Source organism: Oryx dammah, unplaced genomic scaffold, assembly GCF_014754425.2.
Source record: "Oryx dammah isolate SB20612 unplaced genomic scaffold, SCBI_Odam_1.1 HiC_scaffold_9, whole genome shotgun sequence".
In the NCBI taxonomy this organism is placed as follows: Eukaryota; Metazoa; Chordata; class Mammalia; order Artiodactyla; family Bovidae; genus Oryx; species Oryx dammah.
The window spans coordinates 9,996,759-10,017,871 of NW_024070193.1; the positions used below are offsets into that span (position 1 = coordinate 9,996,759).

The 21,113-nt window shown below is 61.6% G+C and overlaps 2 protein-coding genes across 8 annotated transcripts in view; one reads left to right on the forward strand and one right to left on the reverse strand.

Annotated features, from left to right (window-relative positions):
• Nucleotides 1-4,937, reverse strand: MST1 (macrophage stimulating 1). 3 transcript variants are annotated; one of them, XM_040246954.1, is made up of 18 exons: nt 4,824-4,937; nt 3,799-3,946; nt 3,608-3,720; nt 3,413-3,527; nt 3,195-3,331; nt 2,996-3,112; nt 2,721-2,846; nt 2,382-2,550; nt 2,080-2,210; nt 1,891-1,993; nt 1,612-1,748; nt 1,489-1,524; nt 1,279-1,399; nt 1,054-1,131; nt 765-911; nt 578-684; nt 343-482; nt 1-235 (listed from the first exon to the last, which is right to left on the reverse strand). In XM_040246954.1, the coding sequence occupies exons 1-18, from the start codon at nt 4,912-4,914 to the stop codon at nt 74-76; spliced, it is 2,178 nt and encodes a 725-aa protein (XP_040102888.1). In that variant the 5' UTR covers nt 4,915-4,937; the 3' UTR covers nt 1-73. The 3 variants fall into 3 exon arrangements, with proteins under 3 accessions (XP_040102888.1, XP_040102886.1, XP_040102887.1); XM_040246952.1 differs by having other exon boundaries at nt 2,728-2,846; nt 2,992-3,112; nt 4,824-4,914; XM_040246953.1 differs by lacking the exons at nt 1,891-1,993; nt 2,080-2,210 and having other exon boundaries at nt 2,728-2,846; nt 2,992-3,112.
• Nucleotides 3,256-21,113, forward strand: part of RNF123 (ring finger protein 123) — a 27,953-nt gene continuing 10,095 nt past the window's right edge. The window contains exons 1-27 of one of the 5 annotated variants that reach the window (XM_040246927.1): nt 3,256-3,350; nt 3,515-3,658; nt 7,442-7,559; nt 7,812-7,896; nt 10,472-10,551; nt 10,679-10,773; nt 11,112-11,166; nt 11,279-11,364; nt 11,642-11,728; nt 11,940-12,007; nt 12,200-12,325; nt 12,624-12,738; nt 12,823-12,927; nt 13,335-13,460; nt 13,570-13,662; nt 13,734-13,807; nt 14,483-14,600; nt 14,769-14,862; nt 15,072-15,133; nt 15,322-15,393; nt 15,579-15,699; nt 16,178-16,279; nt 17,503-17,609; nt 17,978-18,176; nt 18,534-18,679; nt 18,971-19,054; nt 19,789-19,896. In XM_040246927.1, coding sequence (XP_040102861.1) covers nt 7,478-7,559; nt 7,812-7,896; nt 10,472-10,551; nt 10,679-10,773; nt 11,112-11,166; nt 11,279-11,364; nt 11,642-11,728; nt 11,940-12,007; nt 12,200-12,325; nt 12,624-12,738; nt 12,823-12,927; nt 13,335-13,460; nt 13,570-13,662; nt 13,734-13,807; nt 14,483-14,600; nt 14,769-14,862; nt 15,072-15,133; nt 15,322-15,393; nt 15,579-15,699; nt 16,178-16,279; nt 17,503-17,609; nt 17,978-18,176; nt 18,534-18,679; nt 18,971-19,054; nt 19,789-19,896 — 2,490 coding nt within the window. In that variant the 5' untranslated portion in view covers nt 3,256-3,350; nt 3,515-3,658; nt 7,442-7,477. Of the gene's footprint in view, nt 3,351-3,512; nt 3,659-5,754; nt 5,839-7,441; nt 7,560-7,811; nt 7,897-10,471; nt 10,552-10,678; nt 10,774-11,111; nt 11,167-11,278; nt 11,365-11,641; nt 11,729-11,939; nt 12,008-12,199; nt 12,326-12,623; nt 12,739-12,822; nt 12,928-13,334; nt 13,461-13,569; nt 13,663-13,733; nt 13,808-14,482; nt 14,601-14,768; nt 14,863-15,071; nt 15,134-15,321; nt 15,394-15,578; nt 15,700-16,177; nt 16,280-17,502; nt 17,618-17,977; nt 18,177-18,533; nt 18,680-18,970; nt 19,055-19,788; nt 19,897-21,113 lie in introns of those variants that run through there. The other 4 variants (XM_040246926.1, XM_040246929.1, XM_040246925.1 and 1 more) reach the window with 4 other exon arrangements.

A 21,113-nucleotide genomic window follows, 5' to 3' on the forward strand; every position in this document is an offset into this window, starting at 1 on the left:
TCAAGAGGAAAGGTGGCTTTATGTCGGACAGAAAGCTTCAGCCTTGCCAAGGCACACAGGATTGAGGCTGGGACTAGCCCAGCCTCATGACCTTGTGAATCCAGTCCACAAACACAGAGACACGCATGAAGATGGCTGGCCAGCGGGGCCTTGCGCACACTCGGTTGGGGATTATAATTCCCTGCAGGACCCAGCAGTCATGAGTAAAGCAGGCAAGTGGGCCCCCGTAGTCACCCTGGTAGGTGCAAGAACTGGTGAGGGGGGGCCTGGGCCGTGGCAGAGACTAGCCCCCTCGGGGGTGAAGCAGTACATTTTCAGCTGGCCAGGGACCCTGCCACTGACCTCACAGGCTCCCACAGGGGCCAGAAGTCCTGCAGTGCACATCTCACTCTCCCGTACGCGTCCTCGATGCTTGACATTACATTCCTGGTTGGAGATGACATTCAGGAGGGCTATGTTCAGGACTGTGTCGTCCCCTGTACCTACAGCAAAGGGAATGAGGAGAGGGTCTGCAGGCAGGAACCAAGTTGGGGCCTGTTGGCCTGGAGAAGTCCATGCCTCTGTGCTGTTCTCTTACCTTTGGTCTCACCCCAGCCTGCAATCTCACACCTGGTGCCTGGAGGCACCACATACCGCTCAGGGGGCAGGCAGATCAGGGCCACACGCTGGTTCAGGATCACGGGTCTTGAGCAAGAATGAGGGCTTTCAGGGTCTGAAGCCACGAGGCCCCACCCCACCTCACAACCTCTTGACTTCTCACACACCTCTCCAGCTTGAGCATAACAAGCTGGGAATCAGAGGGCCCGCAGATCATCTTGGCCATTGGGATGCGCTGCAGGTCTGGCTCCCCGGGCTGTGGGTCCTGGAACAGGGTGCCCAGCCACACCTCATAGCCCACGAGAGATGTATGGCTGAGAGAGAAGCTCTGCTAGATGAGTTGAGACTCAGGGTCTGCTGCCCAGGGCTCACCTGGTGACTTGCCAGGGAAGGTGGCTGAGGGGGAGATGAAGGCAGGGGGTTGGGACTGGGTCCCCAAATCTAAGGGAGGCTCACCAGGAGGAGAAACACTGCCGGGCAGTCAGAACCCACTGCTCCTTCACTAGGGAGCCTCCGCAGAAGTGCTGGCCCTGCCTGCAGGAATGCGGGTTAGGAAATGGTCCTGAGACCCGGGATGGACCTGCCATTTCCAGGTGGGGGCAGTTTCCCACCCTGCTACTGGCACAGGCACAGCGGATATAGCTTCAGCCCATCTTGGGGAGTCAGGCAGTCATGCCTCACCGGTTGCGCAAGCTGACTGTCCAGGGTGAGTTCCCAGGCTGGCCCCCAACCACACGCAGCTTGGAGCGCAACGGGTCCACTCGCGTCACTCTCTTGCCACATTTATCAAACAGCACCTGGTCTGGGGGACAGTGTGCTGGATGAGACCCACTACTGGATGGACCTGGGGGTGTTAAGGGGCCACAAGGAGTGCCTGGCCCAAGTCCATACGTGCAGTCTCCAGGATGGACGGCTGTTGATCATCATCTGGAAGATTCAAATTCAGCATTCAGGGAGCCAGCCTTTGGCAGTGGAGGCTGAGGGCGGGGCCGGGCTTGAGTCGCGGGTGCTCACCACAGCGCCGCAGCGCACAGTAGTCGAATGGAGTCCCCGGGTCCGTGGTGTAGCACCAGGGCCCGTGACTATCCCCATCTGGGTTCCGGCAGAAGTTTTCCTCCAGGGGCGCGTGTGGGGCAGAAGTGTGCTTGAACCTAGGCCGAAGAGGGGAGCAAGATCAAAGGGTAACCCCAAGCACTCGCAGTGAGAGATGCCTAAGCTTGCCACCCGAGGTCTTGTCCTGGGTGGGGCCTGTGGCCTGGGTCTGGGAGGTGCCAGGTGCGCGGACAAGCTTACTGCGGCTTGTGTGGCGTCTCAGCCGACCATTTCTGACACCGGATGCCTTTTCGGGTCTTGCTAACAGAGCCGCGGTACAGTTCCCCCGCGCCATGGTAGCAGTCTGCGGTGGGCGGACAAGGGCGACCGTCAGCCGGTTCTCGCCCCAGCCTTCTCGCTCCGTGCCTCCAGCCCCAGCCTCGGCCTTACCCTCGGGCCGCACGTCGTCGGTGCAGCGCCGGATCTGGTAACAGAAGGCCATGCGCATGCCAGGCCGCGATGTGAAGCACCAGGGCGCCTCCGATCCGTCGGGGTTTCGACAGAAGTTCTCCCGAAGGTCCCTGAGCAGGCACGCTGCTCAGCCCAGGTGGGTCCCAGCCCGCCAGCAGGAGCCGCAATCCAGCCTTCAGCTTCTCCCCAGGTCTCGCCTTCCTTCAAGCCCCGCCCGGGAGACCCCCCTCAGGTCCCATCCCCAGGAGTACTCAGCTGCCAGCGGCTGCCAGCCAACTCACTTGCACGCATACTTTTCCGGCGCAAAGCGATGCTGATGTGGGAGCTGTGCATCCCAACGCTGGCAGGGCACGCCCGCGGCGGTGGTGTTGGCTGTGCCCCGGTAGCCTTCGCCTTTCCCGCGGAAGCAGTTGAGCGTCGTGGCTTCTTGGCTCGGCTGTGCCTCGGACCCTTGGATGGACCGAGGCCGGTCGGGGCCGGAGCCGGAGCTGAGACCCGGTCGCGGGCTGGTGCGGAGCCCCAGGGTCTCTGAACCCCCGCGGGGTCACGCCCAGCCCTGCCTCTCGCCCCCAGGCCACGCCCCCACGTATCCCAGGTGCCCTCCCAGGCCCCGCCCTCACGCTGTACCGCAGCGGGGGAGGTCGCAGAACTCTCTCTCCATCTGCGGGTCGGTGGTATAGCACCAGGGCCGCTCCGAGCCGTCCGGATTCCGGCAATAGTTGTCGTCCAGATTTTTGTCCAGAAACCTGGGGGCGGTGGCCGGGCGTAAACAAGAGCCTGGTTGGTACTCCCGTCTGACCCCATCCACTGGGCCTTCTATCGCCCCGCCCCTGGAGACCTCGGCCCTCCCCTTGCCCGCCCTCCTCTCGCGCCGAGCCCGCCCCCGCGTACTTGCTCGGCTCGAAGGGGTGTGGGTGCGGGTGCTGCAGGTCCCAGCGCTGACATTCGCGTCCTGACTCGGTGCGGTCCACTGAGCCGCGGTAATCCTCACCATTGCACCAAAGGCAAGCGGCTGGAGACACACGGGGCCGATGGGTTCGTGGACGGGCGTGGGCACGCGCCTCCCGTCCCAGGCTTGACCCGGAGCCGCTTACCCTCCCGGCAGGACTTTATGCCGCAGCTCTGGAAGCGCACGGCAGGGTCGGTTGTATAGCACCAGGGACCTCCCGGGTCTCTGTCCGGGTTGCGGCAGAAGTTTTCCTCCAAGCCGTTCCGGAGTGTGGGTGTGAACCTGCGAGAGCAGCAATACAGTGAGTGCTGAGGGGCAGGCGCCAAGCGGGCAGAGGCAGAGGGAAGCTGCTGTCTGTCTCACTTGTGGTCATTGGGAAACCTGTGGCTCCAGTGCTGGCAGGGTAAGCCACCCACGGTGATGGCCACAGTGCCCCGGTACTCGACCCCGTTGTCCACGGTGCAGGTGCGAACATAGGCTGGGAGCAAAAGACCCAGAATCAGCAAGGCTGGAGACCTCAGCAGCCCTCTCCCCAGCGCACCCTTCGCAGCCACTCACTTTTCTTTTGGAAGAGGTCACAGCGCCCGGAACGCTGCAGTCGTGTATGAGGTGAGTGCTGGGTCCATGGCAGCAACTGGCAACCATGGCTGCTCAAGTTGTAGTGGAAGGCCCTGGGAAGAAGGGGCACAGGGTCACCAGTGCCCAGGTTCCTCTCCCTCCAGTCTTACTGAGGCCCAGTGGGCACTCACCTGCAGTCCAGGAGGGGCCCACAGCGGCCTGCACACTCCTCAACATTTGCCACATCTTCTTGCCAAGGCTTGGGCCCCCCTAAATGTAGCAGGTGTTGCAGCTCCGTACCCCGAAGCACCTGGAAGTCATTCAAGGGCGAGCGCTGCCCTGCAGGGTGGGCATGCGAATCAGCACGTGTATATCAGCAATGTGCACACTTTATTCATTCAGGAGATCAAAATACAAGGCCTCTGGAGTGGACCCTGTGATCCCTTCAAGGGTCAGACCCCTGTACTGGATGGGAGGAGCAGGCTCAGACGTGACTGTAATCACTAGTGCACCTGTTTAGTGGGCAAGGCACTGGGCTCAGCTGTAAAACATATACTCTGAGTGCAGTGCATGCTGGTGCTGGCCCTATGGAGCTTATGCCATCTCGTTTCTCACGTGAGGATGTGAAGGCTCAGAGCTATCTTATTAACAAGGCAAAGGCCCAAACTAAGCATTCTGACTCCCAAGTCTAAGTTCTGACCAGCATAAGGGTAAATGCTGAAAGTGTTGGTCGCTCAGTCCTGTCCAACTCTTTGCGACCCCATGGACTGTAGCCTGCCAGGCTCCTTTGTCCATGCGATTCTCCCAGCAAGAATACTGGAGTGGGTTGCCATTTTCTTCTCCAGGGGATCTTCCCAACCTGGGTCTCCTGCATTGTAGACAGATTCTTTACTGTCTGAGCCACCTAACTAGCATAAGCGTATATGCTAGGTAGGAGGATTAGGTCTGGCTCATAAGGGATAAATGCCTGCATGTGTGTATGTGTCTGTGTGGTCCTAACACTGCCTCAAAGCTACAGCAGACATTTCACCGCAGGCCTGAATAGGCAATGTGTTTGTGTTCCTTTGGCTGCCCAGCTCTGTGAAAGAAGCCAAGGTCACTCACTGCTACAGGCTCAGTAGGAAAGTAAGTTCCTGGCTCAGATAGCAGGATGGGCCTGGAGCCGACCCCTTTCTGAAGGCAGATGGGGATCAGGGCTGAGGGGAAGGACACTTACCAGGGGCCCCTGAGAAGCATATCAGAAGCAGGAGTGGCAGCCACCCCATCCTCCTGGCTGGAGGCTGCACCGTGACCCACCGCAGCCCCATCCGGGAAGTTGTGAAACCTGTCCCTACGGGATTGGGTGGCTCTGTCTCCACACCCCCACTCTAGGCTTGCTGGGATCTGACCTGAGACCCAGTGGCAGTAATGGGGGTGGTGCCAGGCCTCAAGCCCCCTAGGTGAGGTACAGGGGTCCTCACTCTGGCATAGTTACCCCCAAGAAGCCTCCCAATATAGTGGGCAGTGTTGGAAGGGTTCACTGGGGACGCTTGAGGTGCTGTGGGGTGGGGGTGTGCGGCCCCCACAGCCTAGGCCCCTCTGAAGGGAAGGGCTGTGTGGATATGCTTGCTGCCAGAGGCCAGAGTTCCAGCCTTAAAGTGGTGATATTAAATTTTCCTGAGTTTCAGCTTTCCCTGTAAAGTGGAGAAAATTCCCTGTTGCTTTGATGACTGATAGGCTCCCACGGGGGCAGGTCTGCCCACGCCCCTGTCAGCAGAGCCCAGGGAAGCTCTCCTCGCCTGGCCAGAGGTGCCATCCCTGAGAAAGGTGAGCGAGGCCACGCGTCTGGCCTGAATGGAAGTGAGGGTCACAGGTGGCAGAGACCCTTGGGAGGAGCAGCCTTTCGGACGTCCTAGCGGACCTTTGGGCTGGATCTCCAAATACGGGCAGGAGTAGGGAGATAGGCGGCCAAGGTCTCTCAGGACACAGCGTTAACGGCACGGCTGGGCCAGGAGCTCCTCTCGCGCCCGCGCAGGTTGGGGACGGAGGCGAAAGAGGTTGGGCAGTGGGGGCGAGGCGGGCTCCGGGAACATCCCGGCTTGGAGGCTTCGGGGGGGCGCCACCTAGCCGAGGCCGGGCGCGGGTCGGTGCGCGTGCGCGTGCGCGGCGGCCGCTGTTTGGCCACGGACGGGCGCCGTAGCCGAGAGCTGGGCAGATGTTGTGAGCCGGGACTCGGCGGCGAAGGCTGGGGGGTGAGTGAGGGGCGGCCGGGCTCCGAGACGGGCGGGCTTCCCCGTGGCTCCCCTTGCGTCCCCGGCCCGTCCAGCTGTGAGAGTGCTAGCCGCGCGAGAGATCGCAGCCTGTGGTGCCGGACTCCGGGCCGGAGCTGGCCTGGAGGGTCCTCCAGAGCTTGGGGCCGGGACGGAGGCGACTTGGGGGAGACTAGCGGTGCCCTCGCGTCTTTGGGGGTGGCTTCGATTCCGAGCCCGAAACCCTTGGCGGGGCTGGATGGGACGACGTGGCACGGAGCCCCCGGGCAAAAGTCAAGGCCCGCCTCCCACCTGGGTCCTCAACACCTGACACCTGGAGTGGATGTCTGGAAGCTTTGCTCATCGGTTCCGTGACAACGTCTAACCTGTCAGGCACCTGCTCTGTGTCAGAGGGCCGGTGGTGGGCGGCAGGGCAGGGAGTCGCCTTCCTGAGGGGCGGGCGTGGTGCGGAGTGGGAGCGGGCAAGAGGGTGTGGCGGGAGCAGAGGAGCTGTTTGGGGTGAGATAAGAGAGAGGAGTTCTGTCTCAGGCATTGCTGGTGGACTAGGCTCTAGACCCGCACCGACTAATAGAACTTTCTGTGATGATGGCAGTGTTCTTTATTTTCGGTGTGTAGTCCAGTAACCATTAACCACATGGGGCCACGGAAATCCTTGAAACGTGACCACTTTAATTGAGAAATTGACTTTTAAATTTTTTAACTTTTCCCGACCCAGGGATTGAACCCGCATCTCTTAGGTCTTCCTGCTTTGGCAGGCGGGTTCTTTACCACTAGCGCTGCCTGGGAAGCCCTCTGAAACTTGAACTGAAATTTAAAGAGCCACATGTGGCTAGTAGGTGGTGTGTTGGGTAGCACAGCTCTAGATCAGTGAGGCACCAGCAACTTAGTGCCCCTTCGGAAACAGCTGTAGCAACACCATGGTGTGTGAGGGACGAAGAGCAGTGGGAACAGTGTGCTCTGTAATGAGGGCAGGGGTGCTGCTGTAAGGGGATAGGATGCTGTGTTGTGAGTGGGGACAAGAAAACTTGCAGACCTTTGGAACAGAGAAGGGAGGAGGATCCTGGAACTGAGGCAGGGGGTCCTGGCCTTGGATGTCAGTAAGACTTGCAGCTGGAGATGGCACCAAGGCCTTTGGATGGTGGACTAGGTGTAGGGTTCTCTCTTGCACATGTGCACCCAGCGTGGCTGATAGCCGAGAAGGATGCAGGACCTCTGCTCCTGGGCCACCTCCCTTTGGACGCCTGGGTCTGATTTCCCACTGGGTTGAAGCATTCGTTAATAGTTTGGTTTAACAAACACATATCTGGCATCTGCTCCCTGTCGGGGCCTGGGTGAGCACTGGGCCAGGGTGGGGTCTGTCCTGCCATCAGACCCCAACCCACCCTCCCTGTGTAGGAAGTGGGAAACCCCTGCTTGGAGGGCCCCAGGGTCTGGCAGAGCGGTGAGAGACTTCCTTGGTTGATGCGTGTGTGAGTGCCCTTGTAGCGGCTTCACCTGTTCCTAGGCCTTCCTGACACCTCAGGATTGAGGTCAATATGGGAGCCCTTGGCTTCCTTCGAATAGACAGGCTCTGCCTCTGCTTAAGCCCTCAGGACTACAGGCTGCCCACAAGAGATGAAAGATGGCGTCCAAGGAGGGCGGCATGGCTTTCTCGCGCAAGAGCTACAAACTGACCTCAGATGCTGAGAGATCCAGGGTCACAGGTAAGGGCTGGCAGGGCAGGGAGGAGGCTCCCAGTGTTGAGGGAAGCAGGAAGAAGACACAGAGGCAAGCATGTCCCGGGTCCATTGAGCCCCAGGCCCTCCTGCGGCTCCCTGTACCTGTGAGCCGCCTCTTCTCCACCAGCAGCTGTGGAGCAGGGCACCCACCGGGACTGCTCCTCTGGCCTCTGTGCTGGCAGGGGCTGGGAGCCACACTGACCATGTGTCCCTTCTCCCTTCTAACCTGTGGCCCAGGTATCGTGCATGAGAAGCTGCTGAGTGACTACCTGCACCGTGTCTTTGCCTCTCCTGATCAAGGACCCGCGGCAGCCACCAGCAGGTATGGCCGGATGGCTCTCCCCTCCCTCTGCAGGGCCAGACCAGAGGCAAGAGGTTGGGGCGTGGGGAGGGAGGCTGGGCTCTGGGTAGGCTGGCTTGCTTTCCATCTTCTCTCTGCCACTCCTGACTGCGAGACCTATGGCCCAGAGAGTACCGGAGTCTGCCCTGGCGGTGCTGGTACCTCCCTTCTGAGGGAGTAGCGGAGGTCAGGGGCACAGTGCAGGGTTAGTCCTCAGTGTGGCACTTCACCCCTGCTCTACCCGCGGTATCTGGTCTGTGTGCCTCTGCCCTTACCTCCAACGCACCTGGCCCTCTGTAGCCTCTGCCGGACCTATAATATGCAGACTCCACCAGCCCTTTATTCCTTGTACGTTTAATGTATTTAAGTTGAGCTTATATCCAAGTTATAAGTGCAGTTTAGCAGCAACTTGTAAAAGTAAAAGCATCTGCCATCTTCTTCTAATATAAACAATCACGCATGATTCCATTTTGTGTTCTTTATCTCATAACGTATGCAGTTTGGATTTTGCCGTATGGGAAATTTGCTTAAAATTTTTGTCACTGTCAGTTTCTTTAAAGTTATTGAGGAATAAGTGGCATACCATAAACCGTGTATTTAAAGCACACCATCTAGTAAGTTGTGACACAGATAACCTGAGAAACCATCACTGCATGGACATACCCCCAAGAGTTTATAGGAGTTTTAAATCCTGTTTTTGTCATCAGAGGTTATTCCTGAATGGTTTTCTACACGACAAATTGATACTGGTGGGCATCTTTTCGGGCCAGGAATCTGCCTGAGCACTGCCCTGGTTTAGGGGGGATTTGGTTTTTGTAAACAGTGCTGCGTGGATGCCCAGGGTTGGGATCGCGTGCCTGGAGTGTTTGAATCTCAGTCACTCGTAGGTCTGCTGGTGAATTTCTTCTTCAAAGGGTTCTGAACATTCTTCCTCCCTGCAGTGAGGCACAGGTGTCCCTATGTCTCAGCCCCCTCGCCAGCCAGCCGTGTTCTGTCTTGCACGGTCTCTGGTCACTGGACAGGGCCAAAGGGCCCCCTCTTCCATTTTAGCAGCCATGGTGGCCAAAGGGTTTCCACTTGTGGAGGGCTGGGGCCCACCTCTACCCCAGCCCCAGTCTTGGCCTGTCCCCAGGCCACCCGATCCCTCCCTCATGTGACAGCAGAAATGATCCTGCTACCACTGGCGCTGCTGTTGCCAGGAGTGAGAGCAGGTGGCGGAGCCGTTAGTCAGTGGTGATGGGGACGCCGAATTCTGGGCCAGGACCTGGGCAGGCCAGAAAGGCCAGGCCAGGGCTGAGGGTGGCCAAATGGGAGGTGCTGCAGGCATTCACTGAGGCCGAGTCTCAGACTGCCTGCCTGCAGCTGCTCTTAAAAGCAGGCACAGGACTGGAGCAGCCCTCCCAGCGTGGGCCTGTAAGAAGTGCCCTTGAGGAAGTCTGCTTGATCTGTGGGCCCGCTGGGGGTGTTAAGAGACAGAGGGGCTCCATCCTTCCACGTTACTGGCAAGGCACCCCATTGCACAGCTGCCTTCTGGCCTTGACCTGGGGCTCCACAGCAGTGGGGAGGAGTCTCTCCTTCTTGCAACTCAAGGTCAGTTGTAGCTCAAGGTGTGGGAACATATGGCCCCTGGGCCTGGGCTGAAGCTACCTAGCCAGAGAGTCGGTGTGCTGGCCCATCCATGTGCCCTTCCAGGCCTGACCTCTCGGGCGGTGAGCAGGGTGTGACCTGGGATTCGACATGGAAGAGCAGGTGCCAGCAGTCTGCGGGCTGGATCTGGATGGGCCTCGGGCCTCTGCTCCTGGAGCCCTGCTAGTTACCACCATCTCATTCCTGGCTATTCTTAGCAGCTGAGCTCAGGATTAGCTGGCCAGCATTAGGCAGAGCTCTTTCTCCTCTGGGCATGTGTGCTGGGAGGATGAGGGGGCCACTCAGACACATCCTCCTGGCCCCTCTGACCAGGGCAGGTGGCCTGCCGTGTGCTCTCCGCTCCTCTTCAGGTGGGTCCAGGACACAGCCAGCCAGAAGCTAAGAGGGCTGAGCCCTGCATCCTCCTAGGACATGTCTCATTCAACACACAGGCTTCCCTGGATGGGACCACAGACCTGGGGTCAAGGACTGGACTAGCTGGTCTTGGTACTGAGCACTGGGGTTCTGCACTTCTCCCAGCCCTCCTGGCCCAGGCTTAATCAACAAGCCACCTTCAGGAGTGGGCAGGTCATGGGGTACACAGGGAGCATTATTGCTCAGACTCTTCACAGCATTTCTGACACATAGCTGTTCTTCCATTTGTACAGATGAGGGGATTAAGGCTGACAGAGGGCTCTTCCTCCTCCTCCTTTTTTCTTTTCAAATCAGTCTTGCAATGCTCCAAGTTTAGTAGATAACCCAGTCTTCTGACCCCCAGCACCCCAGAATATGGGACCGGCACACCCCTTGTTCTGGAGTCTGGGCAGCCACCCTCCTCAGCTCAGGAGAAGGGGACTGGGAGAGGGGTTTGGCGTCATCTGGCTGGTTTCAAGGACTTGGGGGCCCCCTCTCAGCCTCTCACTCTCCCCAGGAAACCCCTGAACTTCCAGAACCTGCCAGAGCATCTGGACCAGCTGTTACATGTGGACGAGGAGGAGGAGGAGAGCCAGGGTAGGTGACAGCATAAATCTGCAAGGGGGTTCGGGCGCTGGGTGAGCCTGGGGGGCTCAGTGCCCTCTCTGTGTCTGCCTGAGCCTGTGCCCGGCCCAACCCCTCAACCCTCTTCTCTGCTTTTCAGAACAGGCTGAAGGGCGGCTTGGCCCGTCCACTGTGGTCCTCGACCACACGGGTGGCTTTGAAGGGCTGCTGCTGGTGGATGATGACCTCTTGGGGGTGAGCAAGGGCAAGGCATGGGGCCCCAGATCCAAGCCCTTCCTGATGTGGCCCATTGAGTCCCCAGCCCCCAAACCCTCCTGACAATAGCCCCAAAATGCTCTTGGTGTGACCCCAACCCCAAGGTCTTCCCAACACAGCCCCCTCCCATCACGCTTCCAGCCCAGGATCCCTCCTGACCCGGGCCTGGGCCCTTCCGCCCTGTTCCAGCACGGTTCAGCATTAGCCATGACAGGTGTCGCCACCAAGGCGAGCCGAGTTGGCATGGGACTGTGCTCCCTTGGGGAGGCCCCCTGTGTGCCCGGGAGGAGGCTCACCGCCCCCTGCTCCCCACCCAGGTGATTGGACACAGCAACTTTGGGACGATCCGCTCCACCACGTGCGTGTACAAAGGTGAGACCATGCTCCACCATGGCCCAGGGAGTTGGCAGGGAGTTCGAGGGCCCAGGCCTCAGACAGGAGGCAGTCTTTGTTTCCCTGCCGGGTCTGACACAACTCTTTTCAGGGAAATGGATCTACGAGGTGCTCATCTCCTCCCAAGGGCTCATGCAGATTGGCTGGTGCACAATCAACTGCCGCTTCAATCAGGAGGTACAGGCGGAGAGGGGCCCCTCCCAGGCCTCAGCAGGGCTCAGGCAACCCCCCAGCCCAACGGGGTCCATTCAGGACCCTCACCTGGACTGCCCTCTGGAGGAGGACCGTGTCCCACCCCCCCCATCCCAGGACACCCCAGCCCCGAAAGCCCTCATGCCTTCCCTCAGCGGACCAGCCCCCTTCAGTAGAGCCGTGTGGGTCCAAGGCTGGTGCCTGGCGGGCTCTGGTCCTGCCCCTCCCCACACCCCGGACCTCACGGACAGCTCCACCCTAGGAGGGGGTTGGAGATACACACAACTCCTACGCCTACGACGGCAACCGGGTGCGCAAGTGGAACGTGACCACAACGAACTACGGGAAGGTGAGGCCGCCTCACCCGCTGCCCCTGCCCTCTGCCCCTCCCGCGGCTCGATGCGGGCAGCAGTGAGGGGGTGGAGGGCACCACAGGCGGCACGGACTCAGGTCCTCTGTCCTGTGGCCAGTCTCCCCGGTGCAGTGCAGACGCAGGTGGAGGGGCAGTGTAGGCAGGGCCCTGGGCTTCTGCTCATCTGCACGGCATCCTCCCCTGGCAGGCGTGGGCGTCGGGAGACATCGTGAGCTGCCTGATCGACCTGGATGAAGGCACTCTGTCCTTCTCCCTGTGAGTCTCCCCTCTGTCCCCAGCCCTGGCCTCTGGGGCACCCCAGGCTGCCCTCACAGTCCAGGCCCTAGTGTAAGGGCTTTGGCTCTGGCAGCCGGAGGGTGGGCAGCCCCCACAGAGGCCTGCTCGCGGGTCCCTTCAGCCACCTCCTCCTTCTTAGCCCTGGCTCACGGGCCCTCCTTTCTGCTCCAGGAATGGTGTGTCACTGGGCACCGCCTTTGAGAACTTATCCAGGGGCCTGGGCATGGCTTATTTCCCAGCCATCAGCCTCTCCTTCAAGGAGTCTGTGGCCTTCAACTTCGGCAGCCGTCCGCTGCGATATCCTTTTGTGAAGAAGGCTGTGGGCTGCTTGGGTGCGCTTGAGGAAGCTGGGAGGGGGGCTCCCTGTGGGCTGGGGGTGGGCCCTGCTGCCATGAGGAGTAAACGGGGTACGGCTTAGGTGAGTGTCAAGGATGATGCTTACACTAACCATCGTTGCTTCAGCTGAACAGTGAAGAGCATGACGTGGCAAGAGAAGTTTCAGTCCACAGAGAAAGGGGAGGGAGCAGGGGTCTCGGTGGGAGCGGTGGGCTTGCTGAGCCACAGAGCAGCTGTTGCTGGCTTAACTCGGTGGTACCTACCCAGTGGCAGGCTACCGGCCCCTGCAGGACCCGCCGAGCGCCAGCCTGGTGCGGGCACAGAGGTTGCTGGGCTGCTTCCAGGCAGTGCTCAGCATGGAGCTGGACCCTGTGGTGAGCCGGCATCTGAGTCGGGTGGGCTGGGGGCTTTCTGCGGCCCTCTGCCCCTCACTGTCCTCTCCTCCCCCGCATCCCCAGGAAGGGCGGCTGGTGGAGAAGGAGAGCTCTGAGTGGCAGTTGCAGGGCCAGCCCACCATCCTCCTCACCCTGGCCCACATCTTCCATCACTTTGCATCGCTCCTGGTGAGGGGACGCGAGGGAGGGGAAAGGCCCAGGCTGAGGGCTGGGGTGCTGAGGTGTGTGAGGTCCAGCCACATCACCTGGCAGGGCCCCCATGACCAGAGCTCTCAGACCTCAAGGACATCATGGGGCAGCGGAGGGTGGGGAGGAGGAGATGCTTCCAGCTGAGGGTATCGGGCTTTCTAGAAAAGATCCAGGGGTGGTGACATCCCAGGCCAAGGGAACAGCCTGTGCAGAGCCCCAGGGGGGCCGTGGGGCAGCGGCCTTTCCTGTGTCTCCGTCAGACCCCGGCAGGGCTCCTCCATGTCTTAGGGGTCCTCCAGGGGGCCCAGGAGCAGGTTGGGGTGTGGTGGGGGCGGCCTGAGTGGGATAGAAGGCCACCACCTCACTGGCACCCGGCCCTGGTGCAGTGTGAGGTGTACGTGGTGGAGGCCGTGCTCATGAGCTTCCTACTGGGCGTCGTGGAGGCGGGCCCCCCCGAGCAGGCGCAGACCGTGGTGCACCACGTCCTGGACCTCCTGTGGCTCTTCATGGAGGTGAGGCCAGGACGGGGGAGGTGGGGGGAGGTGTTGGAGAAGGCCGCACGGACAGCTGGCCCAGGGCTGCCCTCGGTGGCTCACCGTGCAGCCTGACCCCCTTTTCCAGGACTACGAGGTGCAGGACTGCCTCAAGCAGCTGATGATGTCCCTGTTGCGGCTGTACCGCTTCTCGCCCATCGTCCCTGACCTGAGCCTGCAGGTGGGAGCTCCCGCCCCAGCCCTGAGCCCCCTGGGCCTCTCGCACCCCCTCTGAGCACCCTCTCCCCACAGATCCACTACCTGCGGCTCACCATCGCCATCCTCAGTCACGAGAAGTCCCGCAAGTTTCTCCTTAGCAATGTCCTGTATCCTCCCCTTGCTGCCAGGCAGGCCAGCCCTGCGGTGCCTGCTGGGGTCAGCAGAGGCCCTGGGAGGGCGGTGTGCCTTCAGCCAGGGCTCCCCACGGAGGCTCAGGAGGGCCAGAGCCACCTTGTTTCAGGACTCAGCCTTCCAGCACTTTCTCTCCAGAGCAGGGAGGGTAGCGCTACGCAGACGTGGGTGAGGTGCCACCCACGCCTGCACTCTTCAGCCAAAGCGTCGCACTTTTATCTGTGGTCCATGGCAGGTGTTCATGCGAGATCTTCTTACCGAGTCAGCTCTTGTTTCCAGAAAAACATGGAGAACCGCAGGAGTAGGAAAGAGAGCGTGCTTTCGGGCCCCTGGCTGGGAAGCCTGTGCCGGGAGCTGTCCTGTCTCTCTGGGGTCCTCAGCCTCTAGGAGGCAGAAGCGCATGGAGAGGCCACAGCCCTCCGCCCAGCTGTCCCAGCACTTCTGCTGCTGTGACAAGCCGTGATCGGATGCTTGCAGGGAATTGGGCGGGGAATTGATAACCACAGCCCTTTCTCAGGGCAGACAGGCACACCGCAGCCACGGGCCCCTGGGAGGGAGGCGGTCAGGCTCTGGGAGGGCTTCCCAGGGGGGACTCGCGAGGGTGTCCGGGGCCCTGGTGGTGAGCAGAGCTCTGCCTTGACGACCACCAGCTTCGATGTGCTGCGGTCCATCGTCTTCTTTTACATCAAGAGCCCGCTGCGTGTGGAGGAGGCTGGCCTCCAGGAGCTTATCCCGACCACGTGGTGGCCCCACCGCTCCCCCAGGGAGGTGAGTGTGCCTGAGGCGGGTGGGCGCGGTCTCAGGGAGGGCTGACCCAGGCTGTCTGGACCACCTGCGCTTGGCACACGAGGCCGCTTCCTAGGCTGAGGGCTGGAGCAGGGCTCTCCTGGGTCCTGGGTGAGTCTTGCTGTCTCGGATCCCCCTGCCCCTGCCCAGGGCAAAGAGGAGGTGAGGGAAGAGACCTCTGAGGAGAGGCTCCGGCGGCGTGCCTACGAACGGGGCTGCCAGAGGCTCAAGAAGCGCATTGAAGGTTGGCCCCCAGCCTCGGGCACTGGGTGGGGGTGGAGGATTTGCGTGCAGGTGTACTTGGGGCGCTTGGTGGAAAGCATGCTTAGGTGGGACACAGGGATCCTTGGTGGTGGAGCCCTGATCCAAAGCTGCTCCCCCCGCCTCCCCCGTCTCCGGGAGCCTGGGGCCTGGCCCGGCCTGAGGGTGTCCTGCTCCCCACCCCACCCCCAGTGGTGGAAGAACTACAGGTCCAGATCCTGAAGCTGCTGCTGAACAATAAGGATGACAATGGGGTGAGTGACTCCCAGGCCTGCCTGCGTCCCTGGTGGGGAGGGTGCCAGACGGGACCCAGAGACCCAGAGGGCAGGGCTGGCACGGGCCCTGTGGCAGGGTGCAGGGCGCGGGCTGGGATGCTCCGCTGGGTCCAGCCTGGGGCCAGCGTCCTTAGCTCCTCACAGCCTCAGCTTTCCTTCCCCCAAAGGGTGAAGCTTCCAGGTACATCTTCCTGACCAAGTTCCGAAAGTTTCTGCAGGAGAATGCCAGCGGCCGGGGGGTAGGTGTCCCCACCACGGCCTCCCGGCTGTGTCGCGGGGTTTGCACCTGGCTTCAGGCACTGTCTGCTCGTCCCCTGCTGCCCCGCTCTCCCCACTGAGTCCCGGATCCCAGGGCAGGGCCTCGGATGAGGAGCAGGCTGGCCTCTGGGCCACACAGACGCGTGTCTCACACCCGTGTCTACAGAACACGCCCATGCTCTGCCCCCCCGAGTACATGGTCTGCTTCCTGCACCGCTTGATCTCGGCCCTGCGCTTCTACTGGGACGAGTACAAGGCTTCAAACCCACGCACCTCCTTCAGTGAGGGTGAGTGTGGCCCGGGCCCCACGTGGCAGGCTGTGGGCATTGGCTGAGGCCAGGGCTGGGGGTGCTGTCCCAGGCCTCCTGCTTGATGGAGCCCTGCTCCCTGGGGCATAGTGTTTGCTCTGATGGTCCCCAGCTTCCTGTCCTCCACAGGCCCCTTTCCTCAGTCCTTGCCCGCCCATCCTTTCATTGGGGATGCCTTGGGTGGGCTCTGAGGTGCTGGGGGCCCTGCGTTTGTGTGGAACAGAGTCCTAAGGCTCAGTGGGAGCAGCCTAGATGGGGGGATCTCCCACAGGGCTGGGTCAGGGCCCTCCGATTTTCCCCTGGGTGACGCACAACCACGCCCCATTCTTCCCAAGCTGTGCCGTTCCTGGAACTGGCCTGAAACGGCAGAGGCAGGAGTGGTAAGGGAAGGCTAGTCAGGTCGGTGGCCTAAGGCCAGGGGTCCTGCTGGGCTCTGACTGCTGGTCTGACCTCGCAGAGGCCTACGTCCCACCCCAGATCTTCTATAACGGCAAGGTGGACTACTTCGACCTGCAGCGCCTCGGAGGCCTCCTCTCGCACCTTCGGAAGACGCTCAAAGGTGCGCGTGGGCCCGTGGGTGGTGAGCAGGGCGGCTCCTGAGCCAGCCCTGCCTTGACTGCTGAGCTGTGCTGTGTCCACCAGAGGGCGCCCGAGCTTCCCACCTGCTCAGCGGGGAAGATGCTGCTTTCCCTCCTCTGCCTTGGGCTGTCGTCCAGCTATTCCTGCCCCTGCACCCACCCCAGAGGTCTGGGAGCCCTGTCGTGAAATCCGGGGCTGATGGACTGGGGGAACCTTGGGGTCTCGGTGAGGGGTGGCATGGGGTGAGGTGGCGCATGTTTGCTGCTTGAACTGCTTTCGAGGATGAGCACAAGCGGCTCCGGTGCAGAGGGCTGAGGGCACAGTGTGAGCAGTGGCAGAGGTGCCAGCGGTGGCCCAGGTGCCAGCGGTGGCCCAGCACGGCCTGGAGAGCTGTGCTGGAGAGGAAAATGAGAGGCGGGAAGCGGTGGGAGACGAGACCCGGGAGTCTGCAGGGCGGAGTCTGAGGGCCTGTGGGCTACAGAGTGGCTGGAGGCTCCTTCGGGGACAGGGGTAGCTTCGGAAGGTCCTGAAGCAGAGGAGCAATGTTGGGGTTGGGAATCTGCATCGTAAGAAGCTCCCTCTGGACACTGAGATATGGAGGGTGGAGTGCAAGGGCCCAGAAAGGAGACAAGGAAGCAAAGCCGTCCAGGCAGCAGAGGAGCAGGGAGGACGCGGTGGGGAGAGAAGGGGTCAAGGATGACCCCAGGCTTCCTGCCAGAGGCTGTGGGGTTGAGGCCCCCTCAGGAACAGGAGCTGCAGGAGAGGGTAGTGCGATGTGTCTGAGGGCCCAGTGATGCAGCCAGAACGAAGGCCTGGGCTGGAGGCGGAGCTGTTATGTCTGGCTGTCAGAATAGAGGTGGAGACAGGTCTGCAGTGAGGCCGGAACAGCTCTGGATCAGCTTCAGTTTACGGAGCAGGACAAGGAGGAAAGTCAGAGGAGTATGGGGGCCCTGGACAGAGTGAGGTCATGGAGATAAAGACAGAGGGAGTGGCGGGAGAGCCTCCTGCCTCACGCAGTAGGACTTGCCCCACGAGACCCAGGGCCTTGGGGTGCAGAGTGAAGGCTGGGTTGGAGCAGGTGGACGGCAGGGCGCAGGCACCGTGGTCAGTGTGATTCCAGCACCCTCTCGCTGCCCTGAGCAGCTCCACCTGTGACCCCTCTCCTCTCCACTAGCCTGAGAGCCTTCCTTTCCTTCCTCCTAGATGACCTTGCCTCCAAAGCCAACATCCTGATCGACCCGCTGGAGCTCCAGGCGACCACCATGGATGACCTGGATGAGGACGAGGAGCCAGCCCCGGCTGCGGCCCAGGTGCCGCGGTAGGGGCAGGAGGGGGCTTTGTGTTGGGCTGTCCCTTTAGCATCAGGGCTGGAGTGTCACACAGGCCATCTCACCATCCGTGCCGGCAAGGAGCTTGTCACCCGGCAGGGTCCCGTGCTGTAGGGGAGGCGTGGAGGGCCGGTGTGGTGGGAGGGCTGCCAGTTGCTGAGGCGATACGAGACCCCGGGCCTTGAGAGGCACAGTGAATGCTGGGTGGGGGCAGTTGGAAGACGAGGTGCAGCCGTGTGGTAAACAGGGCCCCGTGGGGCCTATCCCCCAGCCCACGAGTCAAGGGAGCCCCGAGCGGGCCCAGGCCCTGGGATCGTTGAGTGGAGTCTGGCCTCCTCTCTCCACCGCAGCGCCCCATGCAGGCCTTGGCCGTGGGGGGTGCGCTGCCCCTGCCTCGGCCCGGCTGGCTCAGTTCTCCAACCCTGGGCCGAGCCAACCGCTTCCTCAGCACCGCAGCTGTGAGCCTGATGACCCCACGGCGGCCCCTGAGCGCCTCGGAGAAAGTGAAGGTCCGCACACTGAGTGCAGAGCAGAGGACCCGAGAGGACAGTAGGTGCCAGGCAGGGCCGGGCGGGGCCCCCCTGACCGAACCTTCTGTCCTGTGAGACTCTCTCCCACGCAAAGCCAAGTACACTCGTTCCCTCCTGGTCCTGTGGCCTGGCAGCATCTCAAGGGTATGGGAAGTGCACTCTGAGGGCGGGAGATCGATGGTACAGAAATAGGTCCTGGAGGCAGGACCTTCCCCGCCCCCACCCGGCTCCCACATTCTCCCTGCAGGTCCCTCCTGGGGCCTGGGCCCGGGCCGCGGGCGAGGGCTCCCTTCTCTTGCTGCGAGGCCCCTCCTGGCTCCATAGGCTTAGACAAGAACTGGAATGGCCCTGACCCTGTCCTTCCCCTGTTCCGTAGTCGAGGGTAGCCAGTGGAATGAGGGCCTGCTGGTGGGGCGGCCCCCTGAGGAACCTGAGCAGCCCCTCACCGAGAACTCCCTGCTGGAAGTCCTAGATGGCGCCGTCATGATGTACAGCCTCAGTGTTCACCAGCAGCTGGGCAAGGTCTCGCATGCGTGTGTCATGCTCTGTGTGTCTGCATGCGTCTGTGTGTGCCCGTGAGCCCGCTTTCTGCAGGGGTGCCTGGGCACAGCTGTGCATGTGAGCATACGTCCCAGCAAGACTAGGGTTTCTGCCAGTGCCCTTTGGGCCTGACCCAGTTGATTTCTGTGGGAGGGGGCTGTCCTCCTAAGGTGAAGCGTTTGGTGGGGCTGGGGTCCGGGCTGTGTGGAGAAGCCTGTGCGAGGTGCCCAAGGGTCCCCCTGGACGTGTGGTGTCTGCTGTCCGGTGCTCTAGATGGTGGGAGTGTCTGACGATGTCAACGAGTATGCGATGGCCCTGCGGGACACAGAGGACAAGCTCCGCCGGTGCCCCAAGCGGGTAAGGTGGGACTTGGGGAGGGTGGGCTGTGGCAGAGGGCGGCTTGCTCGCTGGGGGTCCCCAGGGCAGCCCACGAGGGAAACCTGCTCCCTGCCCCTCAGGGCTGCCCAGCAGCTCCCCTGTCCCCACCCCCCGGCCCTGGCCGGCCCACGGCAGTGAGAGTGGGGCCGGCAGCAGGGCCAGGTCCAGCCTGAGCCCTGTTAGCGAGCCGTGGCCTGTGCCAAGGTGCCCGCAGCCGGCCACTAAGTGCTGGCGCACACCCGCTCTCCTCATCAATTATGGATTCGGCCCGAGCGCTTGCTCGGCCACGTGCAGAGTCAGCGGCAAGCAGGGCCCGCCACCCTGCCTCCCCTGGAGTCCCTGTGCCGTAGCTCTCTGAGCTGGCGACCAGAGCCGTTCCCTGTCCAGGCAGCCCCCGGCCCGCACCTGCCTGCCCACAGAGCCCAGGCTTGTTCAGGGCAAAAGCAGCTGCCAGAGTTGCAGTTCTAGCCTGGCATTCCTGGGGGGTCCCCACCACGGGCTCAGCTCAGCCCCACGTCCATGCTCTGAGGGGCCCTGGGGCCCTGGCTTGCCCAGGCCCACCAGCAGGTCAGACTGAGGAGGGTTTTGAAGAGTAGAGCCGGGTCCACCCCTCCCTGTGCCTGCCCCGGGCACAGTGGGCCCTGCCAAGCTGCGTGGGTCTGGGCACGGGGCCCTGTGCTGACTGCCCTCTGCTCCTCCTCCTCTGGTGGCAGAGGAAGGACATCCTGGCGGAGCTGAGCAAGAGCCAGAAGGTCTTCTCAGAAAAGCTGGACCACCTCAGCCGCCGCCTGGCCTGGGTCCACGCCGCCGTTTACTCCCAGGTGAGCAGGGCAGCCTCGGCCCGCGGCTGCTCCTTCCGCCAGCTCACGGACTGGCCACTGACTGGGACTGGTGGCGCCACTCCTCGGTGCCCTCTGCCCTCCCGGGCCTCGGGCACACACCTGCCCCCTCCCAGCTCCTCAGGCTCCCTCCCACCCTGTGTCATAACCCGATCTTTTCATGCCCGTGAACTCAAGCAGATGCTGTCTGTGAGCTGCAGTTCCCCGTGCCAGCTTTCATGGTCCCCCTTAGAGGACCAGTCTGTCCTGCCTGCCCCCGGGCGTGCTGCCTGTCCTCCTCTTCTCCCAGCGTGTCCAGGGCGCTTGGCCTCCCCAGCCTGAGTCTGCTTCTCGGACTCCCTCCATCCCCTGCTGTTAAGGACACTGGGTTGTTCCCTCCTCACTCATTCATTCCCTCATTCATTGAATAATGTGCCCAGATTCTGGAGAATGCCACATGCCTTCGTGACCTGGTAGCTCAGCAACAAACCAGAAAGCTGAGGCTGCCCTCCCAGGACAGACGAACAGACAGTGACTCCTGCTGTGACTGTTTGGACATCCCTCTCCCAGCCCTGGCCCCGCAGCACTTGTTTCATCTCCTCGGCTGCCCTGGCATCTCCCCTGCAACCGAGCGAGTGCCCCTGGATGCTCCCCAGGTGCCTGAGTCAGGGCGTCTGTTCACTTTCGTGGACATGCCCCTCCCACATGAGTGGGTGATCACAGCCCTGTCTCTACCCGGCCGTCTCTGCTTGCTCCCTCTTTTGGTGGCTCCTCCCCAGCCCCACCCACCTGCACCTGTCACCCCTCTGCTCCAGCCCCACAAAGATGGGCACTGTCTTCCCACCACCGGGATTTCATGCCCATCCACCTCCCTCCATAGGCAGTCTTGCCACCCCCTCCCTCACTGTCTTCTTCACCCTCCCATCTGTCTACCTTCTTTCTGAATCATGATAAACTATACACAACATAAAATTTACCACCTTAACCATTTGAAAAAAATCATGGTAACATACAATAGGTGCCTTACCATCTTGATCATTTTAAATGCACGGTTTAATAGCATTGTGTGTTTACATCGTTGGGTAGCCACCTCCAGAACTCTTTCCATCATCTCCCCAAAGTGAAACTTAGACCCACTAACTCCCCACCGCCCCCGTACCTCTGCTCCCAATCACGGTTCTCCTTTCTGTCCCTGAAGTTGACTGCGCTCGGTACCGCGC